The following is a 24,572-nucleotide window of genomic DNA, read 5'->3' as shown; positions in this document are numbered from 1 at the left end:
AATCATTTTTTTAAAAAACAATATGTGTTTTAAAAGCAACGTTTTTTTTTAAGACGCAGAAAGCGGGAAAAAGAAAGGAAAAGTTTGGAATCAAGATGGCGGCGACTCACCTCGGTTCAGAAGGATAAGGCCCGGCCACACGCGCACCAATTGGCCCGGCGGCACACGCCAGCAACCCGGCGTACGATTGGTCGAGCTCGAGGTCACTCTGTCGCTAATGAGCGGATAATGAGATGCTAATGAGCGGAACGTTGAAGGTTTTTGGGATACCGCGGGCGGGATTTTAGCCCGGCCGAAACGTAAATACGCTTAAAACCGTCTCGGAAGCGTAAGCTTTCTTTGGAGGTAACGCGCGCGTAGGTACGCCCTGTAACTTTCGAGCGCATAGCCCGACAGACGCACAGGCGATGACTGACAGAATGACAGACAGATGTACCGATTTATATATATAGATTTAGCACGTCATTAAACTCACAGTGCTCTGATAGTTTTTTTTAGTGCAGCTGCAAACATGGTCACTGTTTCTCCTTCTTCCTGGTTACGCCTGTGGAACCTAAACCTCTCAGCTCTGACTAGGGGTTTGGGTGAAAAATGCCCTTTTAGTATCTCCACAATTTCGCTATATTGTTTAGTCCCTGGTTTATCTGGATGCACTAAAGTACGCAAAAGATTGAAAGTCTTTGGTCCCATCACACTTAACAATGTAGGTACTACTTTGTTCCCTCCAATATCATTTGCTTGTGTGAAGTATTCAAATCGTTCTGTGTATGAGCTCCATTGTTCAACATTTTCATCAAACGGTCCAATGTTATCGATAATTCCAGCCATTTTCCTTCTCTCAGGCTCCTAATTATCATTCACTAAGGATCCTTCCAATGTTGAACTCAACTAAAATCACTATCAGTTATTTAGTGCTTCAATTCACAGATCGTTTCGCAGTTGAATAAATGTCCTTCCCAATTTACTCACTGCTTTTCCTCCCCTTCCTCAAGTCGTTAGTACCTTATACGCCGTCTCGTCTTCCCGCCATTGCAAGCTCCTTTATCCTCGAGCCAGCCTCACTTTAATTAACTGTCCACGGCAAAAATAACAGTTTTAAACACGTAAAACCCGACTATCTTCCGCACAGCAGAGCCACGTAAGTTCAGACGTCCTCGTCGCTACTTTTGTTAAATTTCAAGAGTTTAATAACCTTGCTTGTATAAAAATTAAGAGTACGCAGGAGACAGAGTACAGTTAACAGCCATGCTTTCCAGAGAATCTTCTCAACTAAATGCACTCTATTTCCCATAGTGCATTGCACATCACAACTACGGTAAGCTATGTGGGACAATTCAAATACAACATTCAAAATACACAACAGTGTGGTCTCACCAAAGCCCTGTACAACTATAGTAGGACTTTCTTTGTGTCCTCACTGCTTACTTTCCCACCTAGCTTTGCATCGTCAGCAAAGTTGGATATATTGCACCCTGTCCCTTCATCTAAGTCATTAATATAGATTATAAATAGCTGAGGCCCAAGCACTGATCTTTGCAGCGCCCCACTAGTTACAGCCTGCCAACATGAAAATTACCTGTTTATCCCTACTGTCTGTTTTCTGTCCATTAACCAATCCTCTATCCCTGCTAATACATTACCCCCAACCCCATGAGCCCTTATCTTGCGTAAGAACCATTTATGTGACACCTTATCAAATGCCTTTTGGAAATCCAAATATATCTACCCTGCTAGTTACTTCCTCAAAAAATTTGTCAAACATGATTTCCCTTTCATAAAACCATGTTGACTCTGCCTAATCATAATTATGATTTTCTATGTGCCCTGTTAGCACTTCCTTAATAATTGATTCCAGCATTTTCCCAATGACTGACTGATTGACGTCAGGCTAACTGGCCTGTAGTTTCCCGTTTTCTCTCTCCCTCCTTTCTTCAATAGTGGAGTTACATTTGCTTCCTTACAATCTGCTGGGACCGTTCTAGAATCTAGGGAATTTTGGAAGATCACAACCAATGTATCCGCTATCTCTACAGCCACCTCTTTTAGAACTCGAGGATGTAGGCCATCAAGTCCAGAGGATTTGTCAGCTTTTAGTCCCATTTGTTTCTCAAGTACTTTTTCTCTACTGATATTAATTACTTTAAGTTCCTCGCTCTCATTAGCCCCTTAGTTCCCCCACTATTTTTGGTATGCTTTTTATGTCTTCTACTGTGAAGACAGATACAAAATATTTGTTTAAAGTCTCTGCCATTTCCTTGTTCCCCAATATAATTTCTCCTGTCTCAGCCTTTAAGGGGCCAATGCTTACTTTTGCTACTCTCTTTTTACATACTTGTAGAAGCTCTTACAATCTTTTTATATTTCTTGCTAGTTTACTCTCATTCTCTTTTCTCCCTTTTTATCAATTTTTTGGTCATCCTTTGCTGGTTTCTAAAGCGCTCCCAATCCTCAGGCTTACTATTCTTCACAGCATTATAAGCCTTTTCTTTTAATCTAATACTGTCCTTAACTTCTTTAGTTAGCCAAGGATGGATCACTTTTCTCGTGGTTTTTTATTTCTCAACGCAATTTACATTCGTTGAGAATTTTGGAATATTTATTTAAATGTTTGCCACTGCTTATCTACTGTCCTACCTTCTAATCTATCTACCTTAGCCAACTTGCACCTCATACCTATGTAATTGACTATATACATGATCATATTTCACTCGCTGTTGACATCAAAGTCAACATGACTGAGTGTTATATGCCATGTGGCTGTCAGATATTTAATTGTGTTACCAAGTAGCTTTGGCGCCCCCATCTCTGACAGCCAGGCACGCCGAGACTCCGCTGATCTCTAGCGCCTTCTCCTCTACAGCTGTTAGTTGCGAGATCTGTGGAGGGCCCCCTCCAATTCTCTATCTTTCCCTGGTGTTCTGTGCTCTCTTCTGCGAGGGGAAAAAGAGACGTATGAGTGAGAGTAATGGCACGTGTTCACCCAATGGCTAAGAGAGCATTTGTTGAGGGTGACTGAGGGAGAGGCATGACATTGCATAAGGATGAAGGTGAGTGTCCGTGGTGGAGGGATAGATGAGGATGTGAGGAAGTGCACAAACAGAGAGGGATGGGCGCACCTGCAAGGTAACTTGGTGTGAGGAGTGATGTGCTGGAGTAGGCTTAAGAAGGCAGAGTGAGGGGGTTGGGGTGATACGCACATCAGGATATAGGTGGATGTGCCATTGCTCTCGCCTTTCCTGCCCTGCTTAGGTCATTGAACCGCTTCCTTCATTGGATCCTGCTGCTGACCTCATGTGCCACCACCAACAAGCCTCCTTGGTGTCTCCAGCCGGCTTCTTCCTCCTGTTGCTAGGGAACAGTATCTTCTGCCGGGTCCTCATAGCCCCCAGCAGTACATCCAGGGAGACGTTGGTGAAGCGTGGCGCAGCCTTTACCCGCCTACCTTCCATTGCAAGACTTGTTTCTCTCTCCTTCCCAACTCCAACTGCTTCAGCTTGCACGTTTGAAGTGTCCCTTAAATACTGGAGTTGAGATCGTGACATGCGCATCATCATTACGCCCGCTGACACTAATTGGAAATCAGATGTTAATGAAGTGGTTGCATTAAAAAGCCACTGACAGATGCACTGCACATATTTCTGGGTTTCCCACGTGTTCTCCGGGGGGGACAGGGGGGCCTGCTCCCAGCCTGTCTGCGCATTAAAATCCAGTTATCTGTGTCAAAATTGTGCAAGAAGATCAATTACATCTGACACAAGACCCAAAATTCCCAGAAGTCAACTTCCAGCTGATTACCATTCATCAGTGCCAGCTTGGCTCAGTTGGTAGCACTCTGCTCTGAGGCAGAAGGTAGGTTCAAGCCCTGCGATGGATTTGAGCACACTTCAGTCTGGTATTAAAGGAGCATTGCATTGTTGGAGCTGTTGCCTTTTAGATGAGGCATTAAACTGAGGTTCTATCTGCTTGTTCAGGTGGATATAAAAGATCACATGGCCCTATTTCTTGTGTCTGAGCCAGCATCCCCCATATTTCTCTTGCCCAACACTGCCCAAAACACATAATCCGGTAACTCATCCATTTGGTGTTTTTGGGCCTTGCTGTGTGCAAATAGGCTGCCACATTTGCCCAGATAACAACAGTGACTATATGTTATATTTTAAAAATGAGTGAGTGGTCTCAAAATGTAATGGTACTGCGCCTGTAGTTGGCGAATGTAATGTTAAGTGAATAATTGAGTATAATAGGGCAGCGCCTCACATTATGTGACAGCCCCTTACTCAGCTATTAAAATAACCAGTGTGCCCCAAACACACAAATGTGTGTTCCTGGGCACGCTAGATCTGTGCAAGTGAGGAAAATTAATTGAAATAGAAAATTAATTGGAAAACATACCTACCGATGTAAATTAATTAGGCAAAATTCAGGAAATTGCATCTCAGCAGTTCAAAGTATATCCCCCAACCATCTGAACTCCAAAGTGCAGCAAAAAATCAACAGAAGTAAATTGGTAAAATTACAGTGAAACCTGCACAAATGGACATATGCAAACAATGGATACTTTTTGACTGTCCCAAATAACTTGCAATTGTAATAGATACAAGCTGCACATTGAAACCATGGACGCTCGCAAATTACGAACTATGGACAGTCTTCAATGCACCAAGTTTGTTTACAACTTAAAATACCAGACACGCAGGTAAGTGCGAGGTGGCAATGGGTGAAAGAAACGACTTAGCACCCATAGCAGCAGAAAAATCGCTCTATCTCTAGGATTGAATGCTTGCACGGCTCTGTCCCAAGGATAGAGCGGTTTTACAGCTGCTATGGATGCTGGGTAGAGAACTCCTCATTCTACCTCGCCTTCCGTTTTTACATTCAGCTGCCTGTTGCACTCGGCTCCGCTGTGCAATTTCCCGCCTCCGGCCTGGTAATATCACCACAAGAGACCCGGGACCAGCTATTCGGGACTCGAGGGAATAATGAACTACACGAGCACAGGTGTTGAGAACAATCGAGGGTCGGGAATTAGGGAGAGCTCGAGAAATAGGGGGGGGGGGGGGGGGGGGGGAGTTGTGGGGAGCTCGGGGGTCAGTATTCGGGAGGCCTCTGGAGTCGGCACCCGGGGGGGGCCTTAGGAGTCGGGGGAGCTCAGGAGTCTGCAATCGGGGTCGGGGGGGCCTCAGGAGTCAGGATTTAGGCAGAGATGGAGACTGGAGTTGGGGGAGAGACACTGAGGGGTTGGGGGGGAATGGGGGCTAGGGAGAGATGGAGACTGGGGAATGGAGGGCCCCAGGGAGAGATGGATGCTGAGGAATGGGGGCCCCAGACAGAAATGGATGCTGGAGAGTTTGGGCTTGGGGAGAGATGGGGAATGATCAGGTGCCATGTGATCATACGTCATATGGGCAGGTGTCATGTGGTCAGAACGTGATCAAACTTCCAGGAATGCTTCCAACCAGAGCTGGCAACCTTAGACATCTTAGATACCAGTATGTCAGATATTGATGAGCTGCTAACAGCCCCGTACCCACACCCCAGAACTTCAGACATTCGCAGCTGCAGCACATGGAGAGTGGGGTTCCCGGACAGGACAATAAACCCCCCAATTTGGCTGGGATCGCCAAGGTACTCCTGTCCTACAGCAGCCACCCTGCCCTGTGCAGGCTGCCAACGTGGCAAATCTCAGGATCAGGATGTACCTGTCTCAATCTTCCACCACATTAACCACCTCTGTTATTTGGTCATCCACAAACTGAGATGAAACTAATTCTTCAAGACATTTATAAAAATAATGGGCCAGAAATTCGGGTCCCCACGGGTGAGTACGCGCTGGGTAACTCGCACATAGGCCCAACGAAAGTGCCAGTTTTGTGCATGTACTGCGCATGCGCAGGAAACCGGAACTTCCGTTCCCTTAAAGGAAGGGGTTCACAGGTCAAACGCGTGTGCCGAAGAGGCAGCGTGTACGCCTGGAACTTCCGTTTTTTTTCCCAGATTTCTCCAGGAGGGTAAGTCTCCAGGAGCTACGCTTTTAAAAAGCTGTCGCAAGGGCTGCTTTTAACAAGGTAAGTGGTGAATTAAGTAAAATTAAAACATTATTTCCTGCAGGTTTATTATTTTTAAATACTTTAAAGAAAGGTAAGTTTATTTTTAGCTCTGCTAAAAACCGAAATTAATTTTTTCAAATTTAAATTATTGTTTAAAATAGTTATTTTATGTAATTTATAGTTATTTTAAAATGTGATTTAAAAAAAAATTATTTGAAGTTTTAGTTATGTTTTGAGGCTGAACTCTCCATGGATTTGACAGGTCTTCCTGTCAAATCTATGAATAGAGATTCCCTGCTACGATTGGCTCTCCATGGCCCATGTGATCCCAGGGGACGCTTCGAACTAACTGCACCCCTGCGCGCCAGCAGTTGGAGCAGGCCCAGGATCAGAATCCCACGCGGGCCCACAGCACAACGGCCGGCGCGCTAGATAAGTGCAGGTCGGAGGCTTGCACCCGCAGGAAGCCTTCGACCCAAATTTCTGGGCCATTAAGTACCCATCACAACACCAAGCCCTGCAAGTCTCTACTAGTCACACCCCTCCACCTAGAATACTTCCTATTTACACAGACCCTCTGTTTCCAATAACTCAATCACAATTCAATCTATCCCAGCCTGCCAGGCTTTCATCTTCGATCTCCCATTTCTTCCACTGAAGGGAAGTGCTACTTAAGTGAGTGTAATTTTGAAACAAGCTTCGGGAAAATTATCACTAAGCAGCATTTTGCAAACTGGCTAACGGAGTGTTACTCTTTTTGTTATTTTCTGGTAGAGTAGGAATACTCGGGGAGCTTATTCTGCTCAGCCAGTGGCATTTGGGCCAACAATCGGCCTCAAGGCCATCTGTAAGACAGCGACCTGGAGTGATATGCTGTCACAAAGCATTGTTTTTGACTTGACTGCTCAGGATGAGGAGCACTTGGGCGCAGCAATGCTCCAAGCTTATCAGAAGATGCAATTCCTTAGAATACCACCACCAATTATTTTACACTACCTTGATATACTTCCTATTATTTGTATGTGGAAGCTGACCAAATGAAGAAAAATGGTAGATTACTTACCATTGTAATCATCTCATTCTTTTGAAAGCATTTCAACCTCTACATACAACGCTCCCTCACGTTCTGACTTTCATTCTTTTCTGTGCTGACAGGGCATGGAGCTGTTTTTAACTGTAAATGATTCTAGTTACCAATGTTATGTATTTTACAGTAGTAGTTTTCCTGGTTCCTTTAAGTCTCATTATTGCTTCCTCTGGATATAGCATTGAAGTACTGACTTGGATCAACTTTTGTTGTTTCTGTGTTATCTACCAGCAATGTATCATCTGTAAACTGTTCACATTCACTGATTTCTTGGTGCACATCAATCCTACTTTCTAAAACTACTATTTGCTCCTTCAGAATCTTACTCAGTAGACAATGGCCCAGAAACTCGGGTCGGGGGCTTCCCGCAGGTGCAAGCCCCCGACCTGCACTTACCTTGCGCGCCAGCCGTTGAGCTGTGGGCCCCTGTGGAATTGCGATTCTGGGCCTCCTCCAACTGCCGGCGCGCAGTGCTTGCATATCCCAGGGGCGCAGTTAGTTCGATGCATCCCCTGGGATCACGTGTGCCATGGAGAGCCAATGGTTGCAGGGAATGCTTCATTCATAAGTTTCCTATAAATACTATAAGCCCCAAAACATCACTCAATCTTCAAATAATTTTTTTTTTAAATCACATTTTTAAAATAAACTATAAATTGAAATAACTATTTTAAACAATCATTTAAATTTTTGAAAAAAATAATTTTATTTTCTAAGGGGGCTAAAAATAAACTTACCTTTTAAAGTATTTAAAAATAATAAACCTGTGGGAAAAAATGTTTTAATTTTAATTAATTCGCCACTTACCTTGTAAAAAAAGCAGGCCTTGTGACTGCTTTTTACATGTCTAACTTCTGGAGACTTACCTTCCCGGGAAAACCTGCAAAAAAAAACGTAAGTTCAATGCGCACGCGCTGCCTCTCCTGCGCACGCGTTCCACCTCTTAACCCCTTCTTTTAGGAGAACGGAAGTGCCGGTTTCCCGCGCATGCGCAGTGCATGCATGAAACCGGCACTTCTATTGGGCTTACGGGTGAGTACCCCATGCGTACTCACCTGTGGAGACCCGAATTTCTGGGCCATTGTTTACAACAAAGATCCTATCTGACATCCAAATAAACATACCACAACGTACACAGACCATAGGACTTATTTCATGCTCTCATCTCCTATGTCACTAAGGCTCTAATTTAAAGAATTACTGGGTTTTATCACTATCCAATGGTTGGTGGAAGGGGAAAATGGTTAGATCAAAACAGTCTGATAATTGATTGTTGTGGATTTAAAAGGAAAGAAAGAAAGACTTGCATTTACGTAGCACCTTTCACGACCTCCGGACATCCCAAAGTGCTTTACAGCTAATTAGTACTGTACTGGCCGCGCTAGACGTGCTCCTATCTAGTTATCCAGCAAGTTAAACACTTATTCAAAATAATTCTTCGTGAAGCCATTTACTGTTTGAAGCCTTTACTTGAACAAATTTGTGAAACTGTAAACAAAGACAAAGTATGTTTTGTACATAAACTGAGTACTATACATTCGATATTACATAAGATATAACCTATTTACAACAGTAGAATAGATTAATTGTATAACTAACTAACATTTGGATTCGCTTCTGTAACTATCAAATATTAACCTTTTATAAACATATTATTGTCAAAATACTACTCTGACAACGTTGCTATTATGCTAAGAAACAAAGATACTCAGATATTGCGCTTGGCCTAACATATGAAATCAGATTACATTGGATTGTGAATCCCTTATGGAATCCTCCATTACTGCCAGGTTCTTCCTGGAATTCTACTTCCTGGGATTCTACTTCCTGGGTTACACAGGAAGAAAGGTACGAAGGTCAAATGACCACTCACAGGAAGAAAGGAACGAAGGTCAAATGACCTCACAGGAAGAAAGGAACAAAGGTCAAATGACCTCTGTTTCATACAAACACACTGCTAACACACTAACCACCACCAGAGGGTGCTACTGCATGTAAAAATGTCCAGAATGTCACATAATGTCCAGAACACTCGACGTCTGGGGTCATTAACGACTCCACATAGTCCGAACTCTACTTGTCACTGGAGTCCTCTGGCGACAAAAGAAGAACCACCTCAGAGACAGTCCGTCGGTGTCGATGATAGGATGCAGCTTCCGTAGACTGCTGTGAGGGGGGTAGGTTGCGTTCTGCTACGCACAGTTCCAATCTGGGTATAGTGAGGTCTGGCTGGGGCGCCAACTTGCCTCTATCAAAGACGAAGCCGATTTTGCTTTGTCCTTCTTGAGTGGTGACCTTCAGATAATCCACGCTTGCAATGGCCTTAGCGGATGCGTCTGCAAAGACGCAAAGCTCTTTGAATTGGGCATTTAAGGGAGAGAAAGACGAATAGCAGCGAGGTATTCGGATCTCCTGTAAGTCTTGGAGTGAGTCTCTCCATCTGCCCCACTCTGCTTCCATCTCTTCAGGGAGAGGTGAATCCCACTCTTCAGTGCGTGTGGAGAGTTCCCTGAGGAGCAGCCTGCCTTGTATGGTGACAGGGGCTAAGAAGCCGAGAGGGTCGTATAGGCTGTTGACTGTAGAGAGCACTCCTCTACGTGTGAAGGGTTTCTTGGCATCTAAGACTTGGAACGTGAATGTGTCTGTTGCTTTGTTCCACGACACCCCTAGGCTACGTTGTAGGGGGAGGTCATCAGTGAAGAGGTCTAGGTCTTTGACGTCCTTAGCACGATCTTCAGGGGGGAATGCCACCATCACTGCTGGTCTGTTAGAGGCTATCTTATGCAGCCTGAGGTTGGATAGTGCAAGTAGCTCCTGGGCTCGTCCGAGGGTACTGATGGTCTCTGCTTCGGTCGGGAATGACTTCAGTGCGTCGTCGACATAGAACTCTCGTTCGATGAACCCTCTCACATCACTGCCAAAGTCGTCGTCTTCTTCCTTGGCAGCCCTCCTTAGTCCATATATGGCGACAGCAGGGGATGGGCTATTCCCAAAGACATGGACACGCATTCTGTAGTCCACAATGTCTCTATTGGGGTCATTGTCCCGATACCACAGGAAGCGGAGGAAGTCTCTGTGGTCTTCTCTCACCACGAAGCAATGAAACATGTGCTGGATCTTGGCAGTGATGGCGACGGGCTCTTTCCTGAATCTCATGAGCACTCCCAAGAGGCTGTTGTTAAGATCGGGCCCTGTGAGGAGTACGTCGTTGAGAGAGACTCCCTGAAATGGTGCACTGGAGTCAAACACCACGTGGATCTGTTCCGGCTTTTTGGGGTGATAGACTCCGAAGGAAGGGAGGTACCAACACTCTTGGCCTTCCTGGAGTGGAGGAGCTATCTCTGCATGATCGTTGACAAGCATTTTCTTGACAAATTCTAGGAAGTGTGCTTTCATCTTTTCAGATTCCTGGCGACGTCCTACAGGGTACACATTAACGAGGCATATCTTGGAGCATGCTCTTGCACTCACTCCTTCTCCACACACCTCGGTGCACCTGGATGTAATCTCCGGACCGGCAGCTCCCTCTCTCTCCCTGCCGTTGGAGGCGTCTCTGACTTCCAAGGAGCTGGGCCTGGGTGTAGTGCTGAAACGTGCCGATCACTTTCACATTCAGTGCATTTTGCATCTACCTTGCAGTTCGTGGCGAGATGGCTCGTGGAAGAGCAGCACTTGAAACATATAGAGTTCTCTTTAAGATATTGTTTCCGATCTTCCAGGGACATCTCCCTGAAGCCTCTGCACTTCTTTAAAGGATGGGGCTTGTTGTGGATAGGGCATTGTTTGCTCATATCCTCAGGTTTCTTCTGCACCTTTGTGTTTTCAGTTGAAGACACTTGCATTTTGTGGACAGATATTGGTGTCTTTCCATGTCTGTCGAACTTGTCTCTTCTGGCAAGTGCTGGGTGGGAGGAGAAGAAGTTGAAGCTGGGGTCGTTCCTGGCTTTGGCTTCTTTACGGATGAATTTAACGAACGCAGAGAATGGTGGGAATGCCACGTTGTGCTTTAGCTTGAACTTTGATCCAAACGTTATCCACTTCTCCTGCAGGTTAAATGGAAGCTTCTCAATGATGGGACTTACCCCTCTGGAAGTGTCCAAGTACGATAGACCGGGTAGGTAGCCGTCCTGCTTTGCGGCTTCGAGTTCCGACAGCAGATTTCCAAGGTCGCGGAGCTTCTGGGGTTCCTTACTCGTCAACCTCGGAAAGTTCTCCAACCTGTCAAAGAGAACCCTTTCAATGGCTTCGGGTGAGCCATAGCTTTCTTCCAGCCTCGCCCAAGCCTTCTTCAACCCCTCTGGCAGCTGTCCCATATTGGCCGCTTTTATCCTGCAGGCCTGTCCGGCGGACTCTGGGCCGAGCCATTTGATAACGAGGCCGAGCTCTTCTGCCGACAGGTCTAAGCTCGATATGGCATCGTGGAAACAGGACTTCCAAGCCCGATAATTCTCCGGCCTGTCATCAAACTTAATTAACCCCGAAGTCACCAGCTGGGTGTGTGCAAGGTATTTGGCAAGGTCGTAGGTGCTGGGACCTGTGCCAGGGTTGCCTTGGCTAGGGGCTCTGTTGGGGGTCTCAAGGAACTGAGAGGGGATTTGCCTCTGACTTTCTCTATTCGGCGTCCTATTCCTCTGCACCACGTCTTCCGTTCTGCTGGGGGAGACTCTGCGGCTTGAGGCGCGCCGTCTGCTTTGACCTTGATTGGCAACTTGTAGCATGTTATACGAAGTGCTTGCGTCTGTAGAGATGTGCGGGCCTTCATCCCTTTCTCCTGTAAACTGTATGTCGGCATGGTCGCTCACGTAATCTATGGTGCGCTGTCGTGGACTCTGCCACGAAACGGGAATTAAAGGTTTGTAAGCTGTCTCGGGATCAGCTCCCTCCAAAATTGCCTTGAATACTTGTGTCTCGGATAATGCAGCATCTATCTCTTTTTGTTGCTGCAGAGCGTCCAATGTGGCTTGGAGACAGGCCTGTTCAGCTTGGCGTTCAACTTGGTGACGGGCCTATTTTACCTTTATTTCTATTTCACTGTTCGCATGCGCAGCTCTGGCTTGAGCTGCCACTAGCTTAGCCCGTGCTCTGGCGGTAGTCACGCTTATTCTAGAACCACCTGATGACCGTGAACCAGCTTGCGATCTGACGTAACCGGAGCTTATAGACCGATTGTCACCACCTACAGTTTCGTCTGCCTGTTTAAGGTCTTCTCCTCGCTGCAAAGCATTTTTGTTATTATCTTCTGACATGTTGATGTGAGGTAGATGTGCTCTATGAGGTTAAGGCTTACACTGGGTTCCTCCTGCTCCGCTCTTCACAGCTAGCCGTCTTGCTATCTTTTCACTGATATCTTTTCACTGAGATCTTTTCACTGTACTGGCCGCGCTAGACGTGCTCCTATCTAGTTATCCAGCAAGTTAAACACTTATTCAAAATAATTCTTCGTGAAGCCGTTTGCTGTTTGAAGCCTTTACTTGAACAAATTTGTGAAACTAAACAAAGATAAAGTATGTTTTGTACATAAACTGAGTACTATACATTCAGAGCGTGTCAGGAAGGGGCAGAAGGTATGGAGTAAAAGGTAAAGTAATAAAAAGGACAAAAGCAGGAACTAAGTGTCACAAAACATATTTGAAAGTTCTATATCTGAATGCACGTAGCATTCATAACAAAATAGACGAGTTAATGGCACAAATAACTACATATGGGTATGATCTTGTGGCCATTACAGAAACATGGCTGCAGGGTGACAATGCCTGGGAATTAAACATACCAGGGTATTTAACGATCAGGAAGGACAGGCAGGAAGGAAGGGGAGGTGGGGTGGCTATGTTAATAAAGGAAGGAATCACTGTAATACAGAGAAATGATATTGGGTCAAAAGATCAGGATAATGAAACAATTTGGGTGGAGGTAAGGAATAATAAGGGGAAAAAAACACTAGTGGGCGTAGTCTATAGGCCTCCGAACAGTGGCAACTATGTTGGACGGAGTATCAATCAGGAAATAGTTGAGGCTTGTAATAAGGGAACATCTATAATTATGGGGGATTTTAACTATCATATAATTGGACAAATCAAATTGGGCAGGGCTGCCTTGAGGATGAGTTCATTGAGTGTATTAGGGATGGGTTTCCTGAGCAGTATGTAACTGAACCGACCAGGGGGCAAGCAACCTTAGATCTGGTCCTGTGTAACGAGACAGGATTAATTAAAAATGTCCTAGTAAAGGATCCCCTTGGAATGAGTGACCATAACATGGTTGAATTCCATATTCAATTAGAGGGTGAGAAGGTTGGATCTCAAACAAGCGTGCTAAGCTTGAATAAAGGAGACTATGAAGGTATGAGAGTGGAATTGAGTAGAGCGGATTGGGAAAATAGATTAAAGGGTAAGACGATACATGATCAGTGGTGTACATTTAAGGAGTTATTTTACAACTTCCAAAAAAATATATATTCCACTGAGAAGAAAAGGGTGTAAAAGAAAAGACAGCCATCCGTGGCTAAGTAAAGAAATTAAGGATAGTATTCGACTAAAAACAAGGGCATATAAGGTAGCCAAATTTAGTGGGAGGATAGAGGATTGGGAAAACTTTAAAAGACAGCAAAAAATAACAAAAAGATTGATTAAGAAAGGGAATATAGATTATGAAAGTAAATTAGCAAAAAATATAAAAACAGATAGTAAGAGTTTTTATAGTTATATAAAAAGAAAAAGGGTGGCTAAAGTAAATGTCGGTCCCTTAGAGGATGAGACCGGGAAATTAATGGTGGGAAATATGGAGATGGCAAAAACACTGAATATTTTGTATCAGTCTTTACAGTAGAGGACACCAAGAATATCCCAACACTGGACAAATAGGGGGCTAAAGGGAGGGAGGAGCTAAACACGATCAAAATCACTAAGGAAGTGGTACTCGGTAAAATAATGGGACTCGAGGCGGATAAATCACTTGGACCTGATGGCTTACATCCTAGGGTCTTGAAGGAAGTGGCGGTAGGGATTGTGGATGCATTGGTAATAATTTTCCAAAACTCCCTGGACTCAGCAAAGGTCCCGGCAGACTGGAAAACTGCTAATGTAACACCCTTATTTAAAAAGGGCAGTAGACAGAAGGCTGGAAACTATAGACCGGTTAGCCTAACATCTGTGGTAGGTAAAATTTTGGAGTCCATTATTAAGGAGACAGTAACAGGACATTTGGATAATCATCATTTAATAGGACAAAGTCAGCATGGTTTTATGAAGGGGAAGTCATGTTTGACAAATTTGCTGGAGTTCTTTGAGGAAGTAACATATAGGGTGGATAAAGGGGAACCAGTGGACGTAGTGTATTTAGACTTCCAAAAGGCATTTGACAAGGTGCCACACAAAAGATTATTGCTTAAGATAAAAAATCACGGGATTGGGGGTAATATTCTGGCATGGATAGAGGATTGGCTATCTAACAGAAGGCAGAGAGTTGGGATAAATGGTTCATTCTCAGAATGGCAATCAGTAACCAGTGGTGTTCCGCAGGGGTCAGTGCTGGGTCCCCAACTCTTTACAATCTATATTAACGATTTGGAGGAGGGGACCGAGTGTAACATATCAAAGTTTGCAGATGATACTAAGATGGGAGGGAAAGTAGTGAGTGAGGAGGACATAAAAAACCTGCAAGGGGACATAGACAGGCTAAGTAAGTGGGCAGAGATTTGGCAGATGGAATACAATACTGGAAAGTGTGAGGTTATGCACTTTGGCAGGAAAAATCGTAGAGCAAGCTATTATCTTAATGGCAAGAAACTGGAAAGTACTGAAGTACAAAGGGATCTGGGGGTCCTGGTGCACGAAACTCAAAAGGTTAGTATGCAGGTGCAGCAAGTGATTAAGAAGGCCAATGGAATGTTGGCTTTCATTGCTAGGGGGATAGAATATAAAAATAGGGAGGTATTGCTTCAGTTGTACAAGGTATTGGTGAGACCGCACCTGGAATACTGCATACAGTTTTGGTGTCCATACTTAAGAAAAGACATACTTGCTCTCGAGTCAGTAGAAAGAAGGTTCACTCGGTTAATCCCGGGGATGAGGGGATGGACATATGAGGAGAGGTTGAGTAGATTGGGACTCTACTCATTGGAGTTCAGAAGAATGAGAGGCGATCTTATTGAAACATATAAGATTGTGAAGGGGTTGGATCGGGTGGATGCGGGGAGGATGTTCCCGATGATGGGTGAAACTAGAACTAGGGGGCATAGTCTTAGAATAAGGGGCTGCTCTTTCAAAACTGAGATGAGGAGGAACTACTTCACTCAGTGGGTGGTAGGTCCATGGAATATGCTGCCCCAAAAAGCTGTAGAAGCTACATCATTACATAAATTTAAAACAGAAATAGACAGTTTCCTAGAAGTAAAGGGAATTAAGGGTTACGGGGAGCGGGCAGGAATTTGGACATGAGTCTAGGTTCGGATCGGACATGGCCCTGTGGGTAGCGGAGCGGGCCCAGGGGCCGTGTAGCCTGATCCTGCTCCTATTTCGTGTGTCTAATTCCGTTAGATTCAGGAGATGGTTCTGTGATAGTAGATTGGCGGTTAGGATCAGATCAGCCATGATCTTATTAAATGGCGGAGCAGGCTCGAGGGGCCGATTGGCCTACTCCTGCTCCTATTTCTTATGTTCTTATGATATTACATAAGATATAACCTATTTACAACAGTAGAATAGATTAATTGTATAGCTAACTAACATTTGGACTCACTTCTGTAACTATCAAATATTAACCTTTTATAAACATATTATTGTCAAAATACTACTCTGACAACATTGCTATTATGCTAAGAAACAAAGATACTCACAGATATTGCGCTTGGCCTAACATATGAAATCAGATTACATTGGATTGTGAATACCTTATGGAATCCTCCATTACTGCCAGGTTCTTCCTGGAATTCTACTTCCTGGGATTCTACTTCCTGGGTTACACAGGAAGAAAGGTACGAAGGCCAAATGACCTCTCACAGGAAGAAAGGAACAAAGGTCAAATGACCTCTGTTTCATACAAACACACTGGTAACACAATAACTACCACCAGAGGGTGCTACTGCATGTAAAAATGTCCAGAATGTCACATAATGTCCAGAACAAGTACTTTTTTGAAGTGTAGTCACTGTTGTAATGCAGCAGCCAATTTGCACACTAAGTTCCCACAAAGGTCCCAGCAATGTTATAATGACCAGATAATTTGTTTTTAGATGTTCAGGGATAAATATTGGCAATGACAATGGGGAGAACTCCTTGCTCTTTTTCAAAATAGTGCCATGGGATCTTTTGCGTCCACCTGAGAGAACAGAGGGGGCCTTGCTTTAACGTCTCATCCAAAAGACATGCACCTCTGACAGTGTAGCACTCCCTCACTACTGCACTGAAGTGTTAGCTTAGATTTTGTTCAAGTTCCTAGAATGGGACTTGAATCTACAACTTTCTGACCGGAGGCGAGAGTGCTACCACTTAACAAACAAGGAATGGGTGAATTCATTCAAACATACTGGTAGTGCGTGTATAGAGATAGTTTGATGAAGATGTATGGAATGCAATTTATTTCTTGTGTATTTTGCTTCAACCACATGGCAACTAATTAAAATTATGAAATTAGAGACACATATGTTCATTTTAAATGCAACCGGTAGCTATGAGAGACTTGGGCCTAGAAATTGAGTAGCCTTAGCGCCGCATTTGAGGCGCTAGAGGGCCTAGCGCTGGAGTTATGGCCAGTTTAGAAATTCCCTGGGGCCCTAGAATCGGCGGTAGACCGGTTGCGCTGCGCCGGCACCGATGATGTCATCGGTGTGCGCAGCGTCCCGGTTGCCGTGGTGACGGGCCCCAGCGCCGAAATTGAGTTGCGGCCGCCTCGCCCGTGGCAGCCGCAACTAAGATTTTTTCAACCGAGTCTTCCCCGAGTTAGCGCCGGCGCATTAAGGTCGCGCGGCGGCCGGCCGCTTTCCCGCCGGCCGCCTGCCCGCACCTCCCTCCCCGGACTCCTCCACCACCCCCCCGCGGAACAGATGCGTCTGGCCTGCAAGCCCGGCACTTGTCCGAGGTGCCGGGCTCATTTTTTTCAATATTTGAACGGACAGCGGGCGGGTGCAGGCAGCTCCTCCTTAACTGAAGGAGGAGGCCTGCACTTCCCCAGCCTGCCGCACCGCATCGGGTCCCGCAGCGCCGGATTAGCGCCACAATGTGGCAGTCAGCGCCCATTGGGAGGCGCTCACGCCCGCCAGTAGCGCCGGCAGCCGTCTGGGCGCGGCGCTACTGAATTTTTGGCGCGCGTAGGGGGACTTAGCGCCGGCGCTAAATTTCCGGCGCTAAAGCCCTGGCGCGGCGCCAACTCAATTTCTAGGCCTTGGCTTCAGTGACTTTGTTTACTGTGAACCTTTTTCCCCTCTCTGTGCTATTTGTTCTCAGTTATGATGCCATATGAAATAAAAAAATAAATTGTAGAGGGCATCAATCATCATGTGTGTTATGAAGAGTGATACTGTGTAAATTAGGATATGTTTTAATTAAAATATGCATTCTGTTGTAGAAATCACAACACAATCAGATGCTAGTGAAATACGACAAGACTGGAAGCCTACATTCCTAAGTAATGAAGAGTTTACTCAGTTGATGTTAGAGGTGGGTTATTGTGTACGGTATTTGCCAGATACAAAAACGATGCATTTGTTTTATTACACAAATCCCTTCCTGGCAGCAGCACCTTTTTGTATGTTGTTGATCTTTTCCCAGGATTGCTGATATGGAGACAGGAGAGCATTATGAGTTGTGTGGAGAGTTATTTTTGTTATATGGTGTAATATTGGCATGTGGCCAGAAATAACTAACAAGGTCAAGTGTTTTATAATAATTAGGAGTGTTATGCCATGTAACAAATAATATTATAAGGGCCACTGATTTGCTGTGATGAAATATGTACAGGGCACAATTTTGAAATTTGCATTGACACGAAACTTGGAAGTGTAGTAAACAGTGAAAAAGATGGTAATAGACTTCAAGAAGACATAGACAGGCTGGTGGAATGGGTGGACACATGGCAGATGAAATTCAATACAGAGAAGTGTGAGGTGATACATTTTGGTAGGAAGAATGAGGAGAGGCCATACACACTAAATGGTACAGTTTTAAAGGGGGTTCAAGAACAGAGAGACCTGGAGGTGCTTGTGCACAAATTTTTGAAGGTGGCAGGACAGGTTAACAAACCAGTTAATGAAGCATATGGGATTCTGGGCTTTATAACTAGAGGCATAGAGTACAAAAGCCAGGAAGTTATGCTAAACCTATAGAAAACACTAGTTCGGCCCCAGCTGGGGCCAATTCTGGGCACCTGTAAGGGGTGGCGTGTGGGTTGTTTGTCAGCTTCACCTCTGACTCCTTTGAGCGGTTCGAATCGCTCCCACTCCCTTTTGTTCTAGACTTTGGACTTATTTGGGAGTTGTAATAAACTTGCAACAGACACCTGAGTTAGTCAAAAGAATTCAGATCTTTATTTTGAGACCGGAAAATATACAATACAATAAAACTTATACTTTAAAAGGGTGGAGAACACTCAGAAATAAGCGAGGGAGAATTACAATACACAAAAACCCTTACCCTCCCAACCCCACTACACTAGCTAGGCTGGAATCCAGAGGACCAGGAAATGCTCACCAAAACGACTTCCTTGACAGATGTAGAGGTTCGCGATTTCGGGGTTCTATTTAAATGTGGCAGTTGGGGCCTGCCGTACCTTGGACGTGGTAGAAGACTGCACCTGCGTTGGGTCTTCAGTTTGGGTTTGTCCGCAGATGCGGTTAGTTGCTCTGTTGGATTTATCGGGTAAGTACCCAATTTTCTTTGGTTAGGGCTAGTTTTAGGGTCTTTTATGTTCAAATCTTACCCAGAGGTAAGTCAGACTAGCCTGTAGAGTGGAAACAAGTCTTTGGTTTGTGAGTTTTTCAGCGGTTGGTTTCTTGTTGGTCGCGGTGGCCCAATATTACCTAGTTGGTGGTAATATTGGCGGTTGTTGGTTTCTGTAGGCCTTTGGTTGCTGCGATCTCTGTTTCTTCTTTCTTCCTTCGAGTCTCCGATGATGATCTCTCTCTTGAGCTGGTTGGCTGAACTTGAACTCGAACTGGCTGTCCTCTGAGCTAACGAACGAACTGAACTGTTGAGCTGAACTGTTTGAACTGAAAAGGCAGGCCTCAATTATACTAATTTGGGGCCTGGCTTATCTGACCGACAAATCTTGGATTTCTTTGTTAAATTTGGCGGGCTCGTTATTTTTAATGTGTTTTAAAACTTTAACGAGCTTCGGGGATGGCCTATCCAAACTTAACGAGTTTAGGGGATGGCTCATCTAAACTTAATCGGCCTTTAACTGGTTTCAGGATTGCCTTGAAACCAGCTTAAAAATGCCAAACATTTGTCAATCTCTTTAATTGGTTTTGGACTGTGGTTTGTTTGCTGTAACCTGTAGGGCTAATGTTCCTTCCTTTGTACTTGCTGGAGACATGTCCTGTTTATTCGATACCTGGCTCTGCGAATTCTCGGCGGGATAACAGGCTTCATTGGCCTTATGTAAAACTGGGGTGGCCCTGGACATTCCTAGACACTTCAATATCCAAACTCGGGGGCCCACCCTGCCTCCCCTTTTGTCCTAGCCTTTTGCAAGCCCGAACATGTCTTTTTAAACCAGCCAAATCTTCCTGGGATTTTTATTTTAAATCCCTTTTGCCCAATAACTCTTTAAAACAGTCCAAAATCTCTTCTTTCTTACACTTGGAAAAACTGTGTAACTTAACTCTTTGACATTCTTCTGTTTGGCCCAACCACACTTTTATCCCTTTTACAGATTTCTTCTGTGATGTTCCAAAATCATTTTAAAAATGACTTTCCTTGTGTTCTGGGGTTGTGCAGAAATTTTCAAACCTTACACACCACACTTTAACAAGGTCATGAAGGCTTTGGAGAGGGTACAGAAGAGATTTACTAGACTGGTTCCAGGGATGAGGGATTACAGTTACATGGATAGACTAGAGAAGCTGAGGTTGTTCTCCTTGGAACAGAGAAGGCTAATAGGAGATTTGATAGAGGTGTTTAAAATCATGAAGGATTTAGATAGAGTAAATAAAGAGAAACTGTTTCCAATGGCAGAAGGGTCGATAACGAGATTTAAGGTGATTGGCAAAAGAACTGGAGGCAACATGGGGAAAAACTTTTTTACGCAACGAGTGGTTAGGATTTGGAATGAACTACCCGATAAGGGTGGCAGATAGAGATTTAATAGTAGCCTTCAAAAGGAAATTGGATAAATACTTGAAGGAGAAAAAAATTGCAGTGATATGGGGAAAGAGCGGGGGAGAGGGACTAACTGGATTGCTCTTCGAAAGAGCCGGCTCAGACTCGATGGGTCGAATGGACTCACTTCTGTGCTATACTATTCTGATTCTACGTGAAATCCTGTTTTTACTGCATGGTATTCTGGGACATAATGTTTGGAGAAGAAATACAGAAATCCTTTCTCCCCCCCCCCCCCCCCCCCCCCCCCCGGTTCCCCTACTCACTCGCCCATCCAATCTTGCTTGCTCATGGGCTCTCACTCTATTGCTCACATGCTCTCCCTCTCTCATGCTCTCTGTTGCCCTGATCTCTCTTCCTCTATCTTGTTATATTATCCAACACAGGCATTATGTCATCTTGCTTGTTGCAGCATTACCCAGGTGTTACTCAAGAAAAGTGTCAGAGGTATGACACAGAAAGCAAGTGTAACAATAGGAAGTGAAGTATTACATTACATTACAAATGTATGTAAATCCAAATTTTTAGAATTGACTTGCTCATATACACAAGCTTAAAACAATAAAAGACCTCCATGCACCCAATTCATTAACTGATATATTTTGTTACCTGTTTATAATGTAATTTAAAATATGTCAATTGTAATGAATCTAGGAAGAAAATCCCCATCTATTTCACTGCAGGTTATTTTAATTGTGTAATCCAGTTAATAATACCAACTCTGAAATTATGTGTATATGTTGGGCATGGGGATTCTTGTGTCTCTGCTCCCTAACAGTAGTGCTGCTGAAAGTTTACCAAGCACAGTGGTCCTGCAAGTACTTGCCATCTTTTAGAAGCTGGTCTTTCTAGTAAATAACTTTAGAAAAAAGTTCTACGTCTCACATTCATACGCACTCTACTTCAAAAAGCCTGGAAAATATTTTGTTCTGACTTCATAACTATTACTAATCTTTCTGTCACCCTTTCTTGATCTTCTGGGTTGCAGTCATTATAATAGTGCTGGATACAAAGAAAGAATTTCCATTTATATATTACAAAAGCTCCAGGTGAATCTCCTATATCTCAGTTTTCCAGTGTCACATGGTGCAAATAAACCAAGTTTCTACTTTCGACTTGCGGAGGTGGACCTGCAAAAAAATGTCCTGGGCATAAGTTAAAGCCACCACCATTAAATCACCTTAGTGATGAATACCTTTGTAATAATTAGGGGACTCTAAAAGGACAATTGAATCCAAAGCATTTGGACTTAAGAACAGTCTTAATATCACCTGTCATCCTTACCCTTCTTGAGAGTATTTCTTAAGAGCTTTTACATTGGTGCTTGTTTAGTTTGAGTCACAGAACAGTGTCTCTGTATGTGGCTCCCCAAATTTACGTAGCTAAAATAGCTTCCATATTTCGGTGGCAGAATCACAGACTGAATTTTTGAAACTAGAATCATAGATATGTGTAATGAAGAAGAAAGTGAAGTTATCCATATTCTAGGTTTTGTCTTTGTTCTTCAAATGAAAATATTCTCTGTATATCACACATGCTTCCAGCCAACACTATTTTGTCACTTCCTGAAAAGTTCAGTTATGTGTATATATAGTTCTGGTTATTTAAATGATTTATCGTGATTACTTACTACAGTTTTGTATTTCGCATTTAAAATTGAGTTTCAATTGAAAAAAGTGCTAGTTGCTGAAAAGACAAGTGATTGTATAGAGGGACACTTATAAACACTGTATAGAGGCTGGCAGACCAAAGCCACACTGCTGGCTCCTGCAGTGTTCTGCACTTGTATGTTTGCATACATGGGAGAGCTCTGCTCACCAGCATCTACGTGCTGATTATATTTTAATGTGCGGAGCTGATATTAACAACACTAACAATTAAGTAAAAGTTTTATTTTGTAAAGTTTTGTGGCAGCATCTACAAAGCCCAAATGATGTGAAATTGTTTTCTGTTCTACTTTACACAAAACTTGGAAGCACAGTGAAGAGGATAGGAATAGACTTCAAGAGGACATAGACAGGCTAGTGGAATGGGCGGACACGTGGCAGATGAGGTTTAATGCAGAAAAGTGCGAAGTGATACATTTTGGTAGGAAGAACGAGAAGAGGACATATAAACTAAATGGTACCATTCTAAAGGGGGTGCAGGAACAGAGAGACCTGGGGGGTCGTTAAAGGTGGCAGGGCAGGTTGAGAAAGCGGTTAAAAAGCATACGGGATCCTGGGCTTTATAAATAGAGGCATAGAGTACAAAAGCAAGGAAGTTATGTTGAACCTTTATAAAACACTGGTTCGGCCACAATTGGAGTATTGTGTCCAATTCTGGGCACCGCACTTTAGGAAGGATGTGAAGGCTTTAGAGAGGGTGCAGAAAAGATTTACAAGAATGGTTCCAGGGATGATGGACTTCAGTTACGTGGATAGACTGGAGAAGCTGGGATTGTTCTCCTTAGAGCGGAGAAGATTTGATATAGATGTTCAAAATCATGAGGGGTCTAGACAGAGTAGACAGAGAAACTGTTGCCATTGGCGGAAGGGTTGAGAACCAGACGACACAGATTTAAGGTGATTGGCAGAAGATCCAAAGGCGACCTGAGGAAAAACTTTTTTACGCAGCGAGTGGTCATGATCTGGAATGCACTGCCTGAAAGGGTGATGGAGGCAGTTTCAATCGTGGCTTTCAAAAGGGAATTCAATAAGTACTTGAAGGGAAAAAATTTGCAGGGTTACGGGGAAAGGGCGGGGTGTGGGACTAGCTGAAGTGCTCTTGGAGAGAGCTGGCATGGGCTCGACGGGCTGAATGGCCTCCTGCTGTGCTGTAACCATTCTATGATTCTCTATGATTAAGAATGCAGGTGTTCATCTAAGTTCTAATCTCTCAAGCACCCTTGCTTTGTTGCAGGCATTAGATGGATTTTTTATAGCAGTAACAACTGATGGAAGCATAATACATGTATCGGAAAATGTGACTCCCTTACTTGAACATTTACCAGTAAGTATATTTTCAAGTTAATTGATAAACAGCATGTGCAGTGGGTTTCTTAAATTTTGACTTTCCTGGTTGCAGTTTAAAAATGTATTGGTCAAAGTAATGCATATTTTAATTACTGCTACAAAAATGGGCCTATGTATTTAGTTTGCTTAATAAGGGAAATATTTGGGCTACACAGTAATAATTTCTAGAAATGAAAGTATGTGTTTTTAAGGGATTTCAGTTTTGACCTTGTGTAGATTTTCTAATTGTGCCTCATTTTCTCTTCATAGTCTGATCTTCTGGATCAAAATTTATTGAATTTTCTGCCAGAGGTGGAACACTCAAACGTTTATAAATTCCTCTCTGCTCAAATATTGGAAAGCGATTCTTTGATTCCAGATTATTTAAACTGTAAGTGATAGATAACTTAATTTACTGATTTTTAGTGTTCAAAATACTCCTGTCTAAACTGCCTGCCAGTTGGTTAATGTACAAAAAAAATGTCCGTGAACTAGAAACAAGCTAGATCTGTGGTAATACTGAATTCTGTTTTCAGGTTGTGCTACAGTTTGGGTGAAGGTTGTCAAATGGGTATTGGTATTTGAAAAATATCTCGTCAGTTTCAATTTTAAATTAGAATCGGTGTACAATAATTGTAAACTCATCTATAAAATTGTTTTATCTTGTGTGTTGCCCATGTGGCAGATAAACATTATTTCTGTGCTAAAATTAAAAATATAACAAATGCTCTGTAGTTCTGTATTCTGCTTTTTAATGAGCATAATATTTCCACAGAAAATATTTTGTAGGTGTGACAAAAGAGATGTTACATTTTGAAAGCATAAAGTTCTATGACTTTGTGCCAGATTTTGTTTTTCAAATGGTCTTCACCTGTTTCAGTGATGTATCTTTCTGAGACTGTATGCTGTTTTCACAGTTGAGCAGTAAGTCACTGGAATGACAAATATTTTGTCCGGAAAAGTCAAGTGTTTGTTACTCATGAAATGCCTGCACTAAGTTGATAATGAAAGAACATCCATTTGTTCAGAAATAGTGAATTGCTGTGTATGTATTTCATCATTTGTATTGTTTTTCAAAAATGAATTAAATGTTATGCAGAGCAAATATAACCAGATCTATGTTTCTCCTTCAGTT

The 24,572-nt window shown here is 43.5% G+C and overlaps 1 protein-coding gene across 16 annotated transcripts in view; it reads left to right on the top strand.

Moving 5' to 3' along the window:
• Positions 1–24,572, top strand: part of clocka (clock circadian regulator a) — a 311,097-nt gene that overhangs the window by 135,970 nt on the left and 150,555 nt on the right. For all 16 annotated transcript variants that reach the window (XR_015074178.1, XR_015074174.1, XM_085970176.1 and 13 more), the window contains 3 exons: positions 17,695–17,786; positions 23,346–23,435; positions 23,708–23,828. Coding sequence is in view for 14 of the 16 variants with exons in the window: in XM_085970176.1 (XP_085826302.1) it covers positions 17,695–17,786; positions 23,346–23,435; positions 23,708–23,828 (303 nt within the window). In the remaining 2 variants the exon portion in view is untranslated. The remainder of the gene's footprint in view (positions 1–17,694; positions 17,787–23,345; positions 23,436–23,707; positions 23,829–24,572) is intronic.

This window comes from Somniosus microcephalus, chromosome 2, assembly GCF_052327205.1.
Source record: "Somniosus microcephalus isolate GS21.2 chromosome 2, FLI_Smic_1.0, whole genome shotgun sequence".
Lineage (NCBI taxonomy): Eukaryota > Metazoa > Chordata > Chondrichthyes > Squaliformes > Somniosidae > Somniosus > Somniosus microcephalus.
Note: the sequence above shows the minus strand (reverse complement) of the source record. Positions and strands in the feature narration are given on the sequence as shown.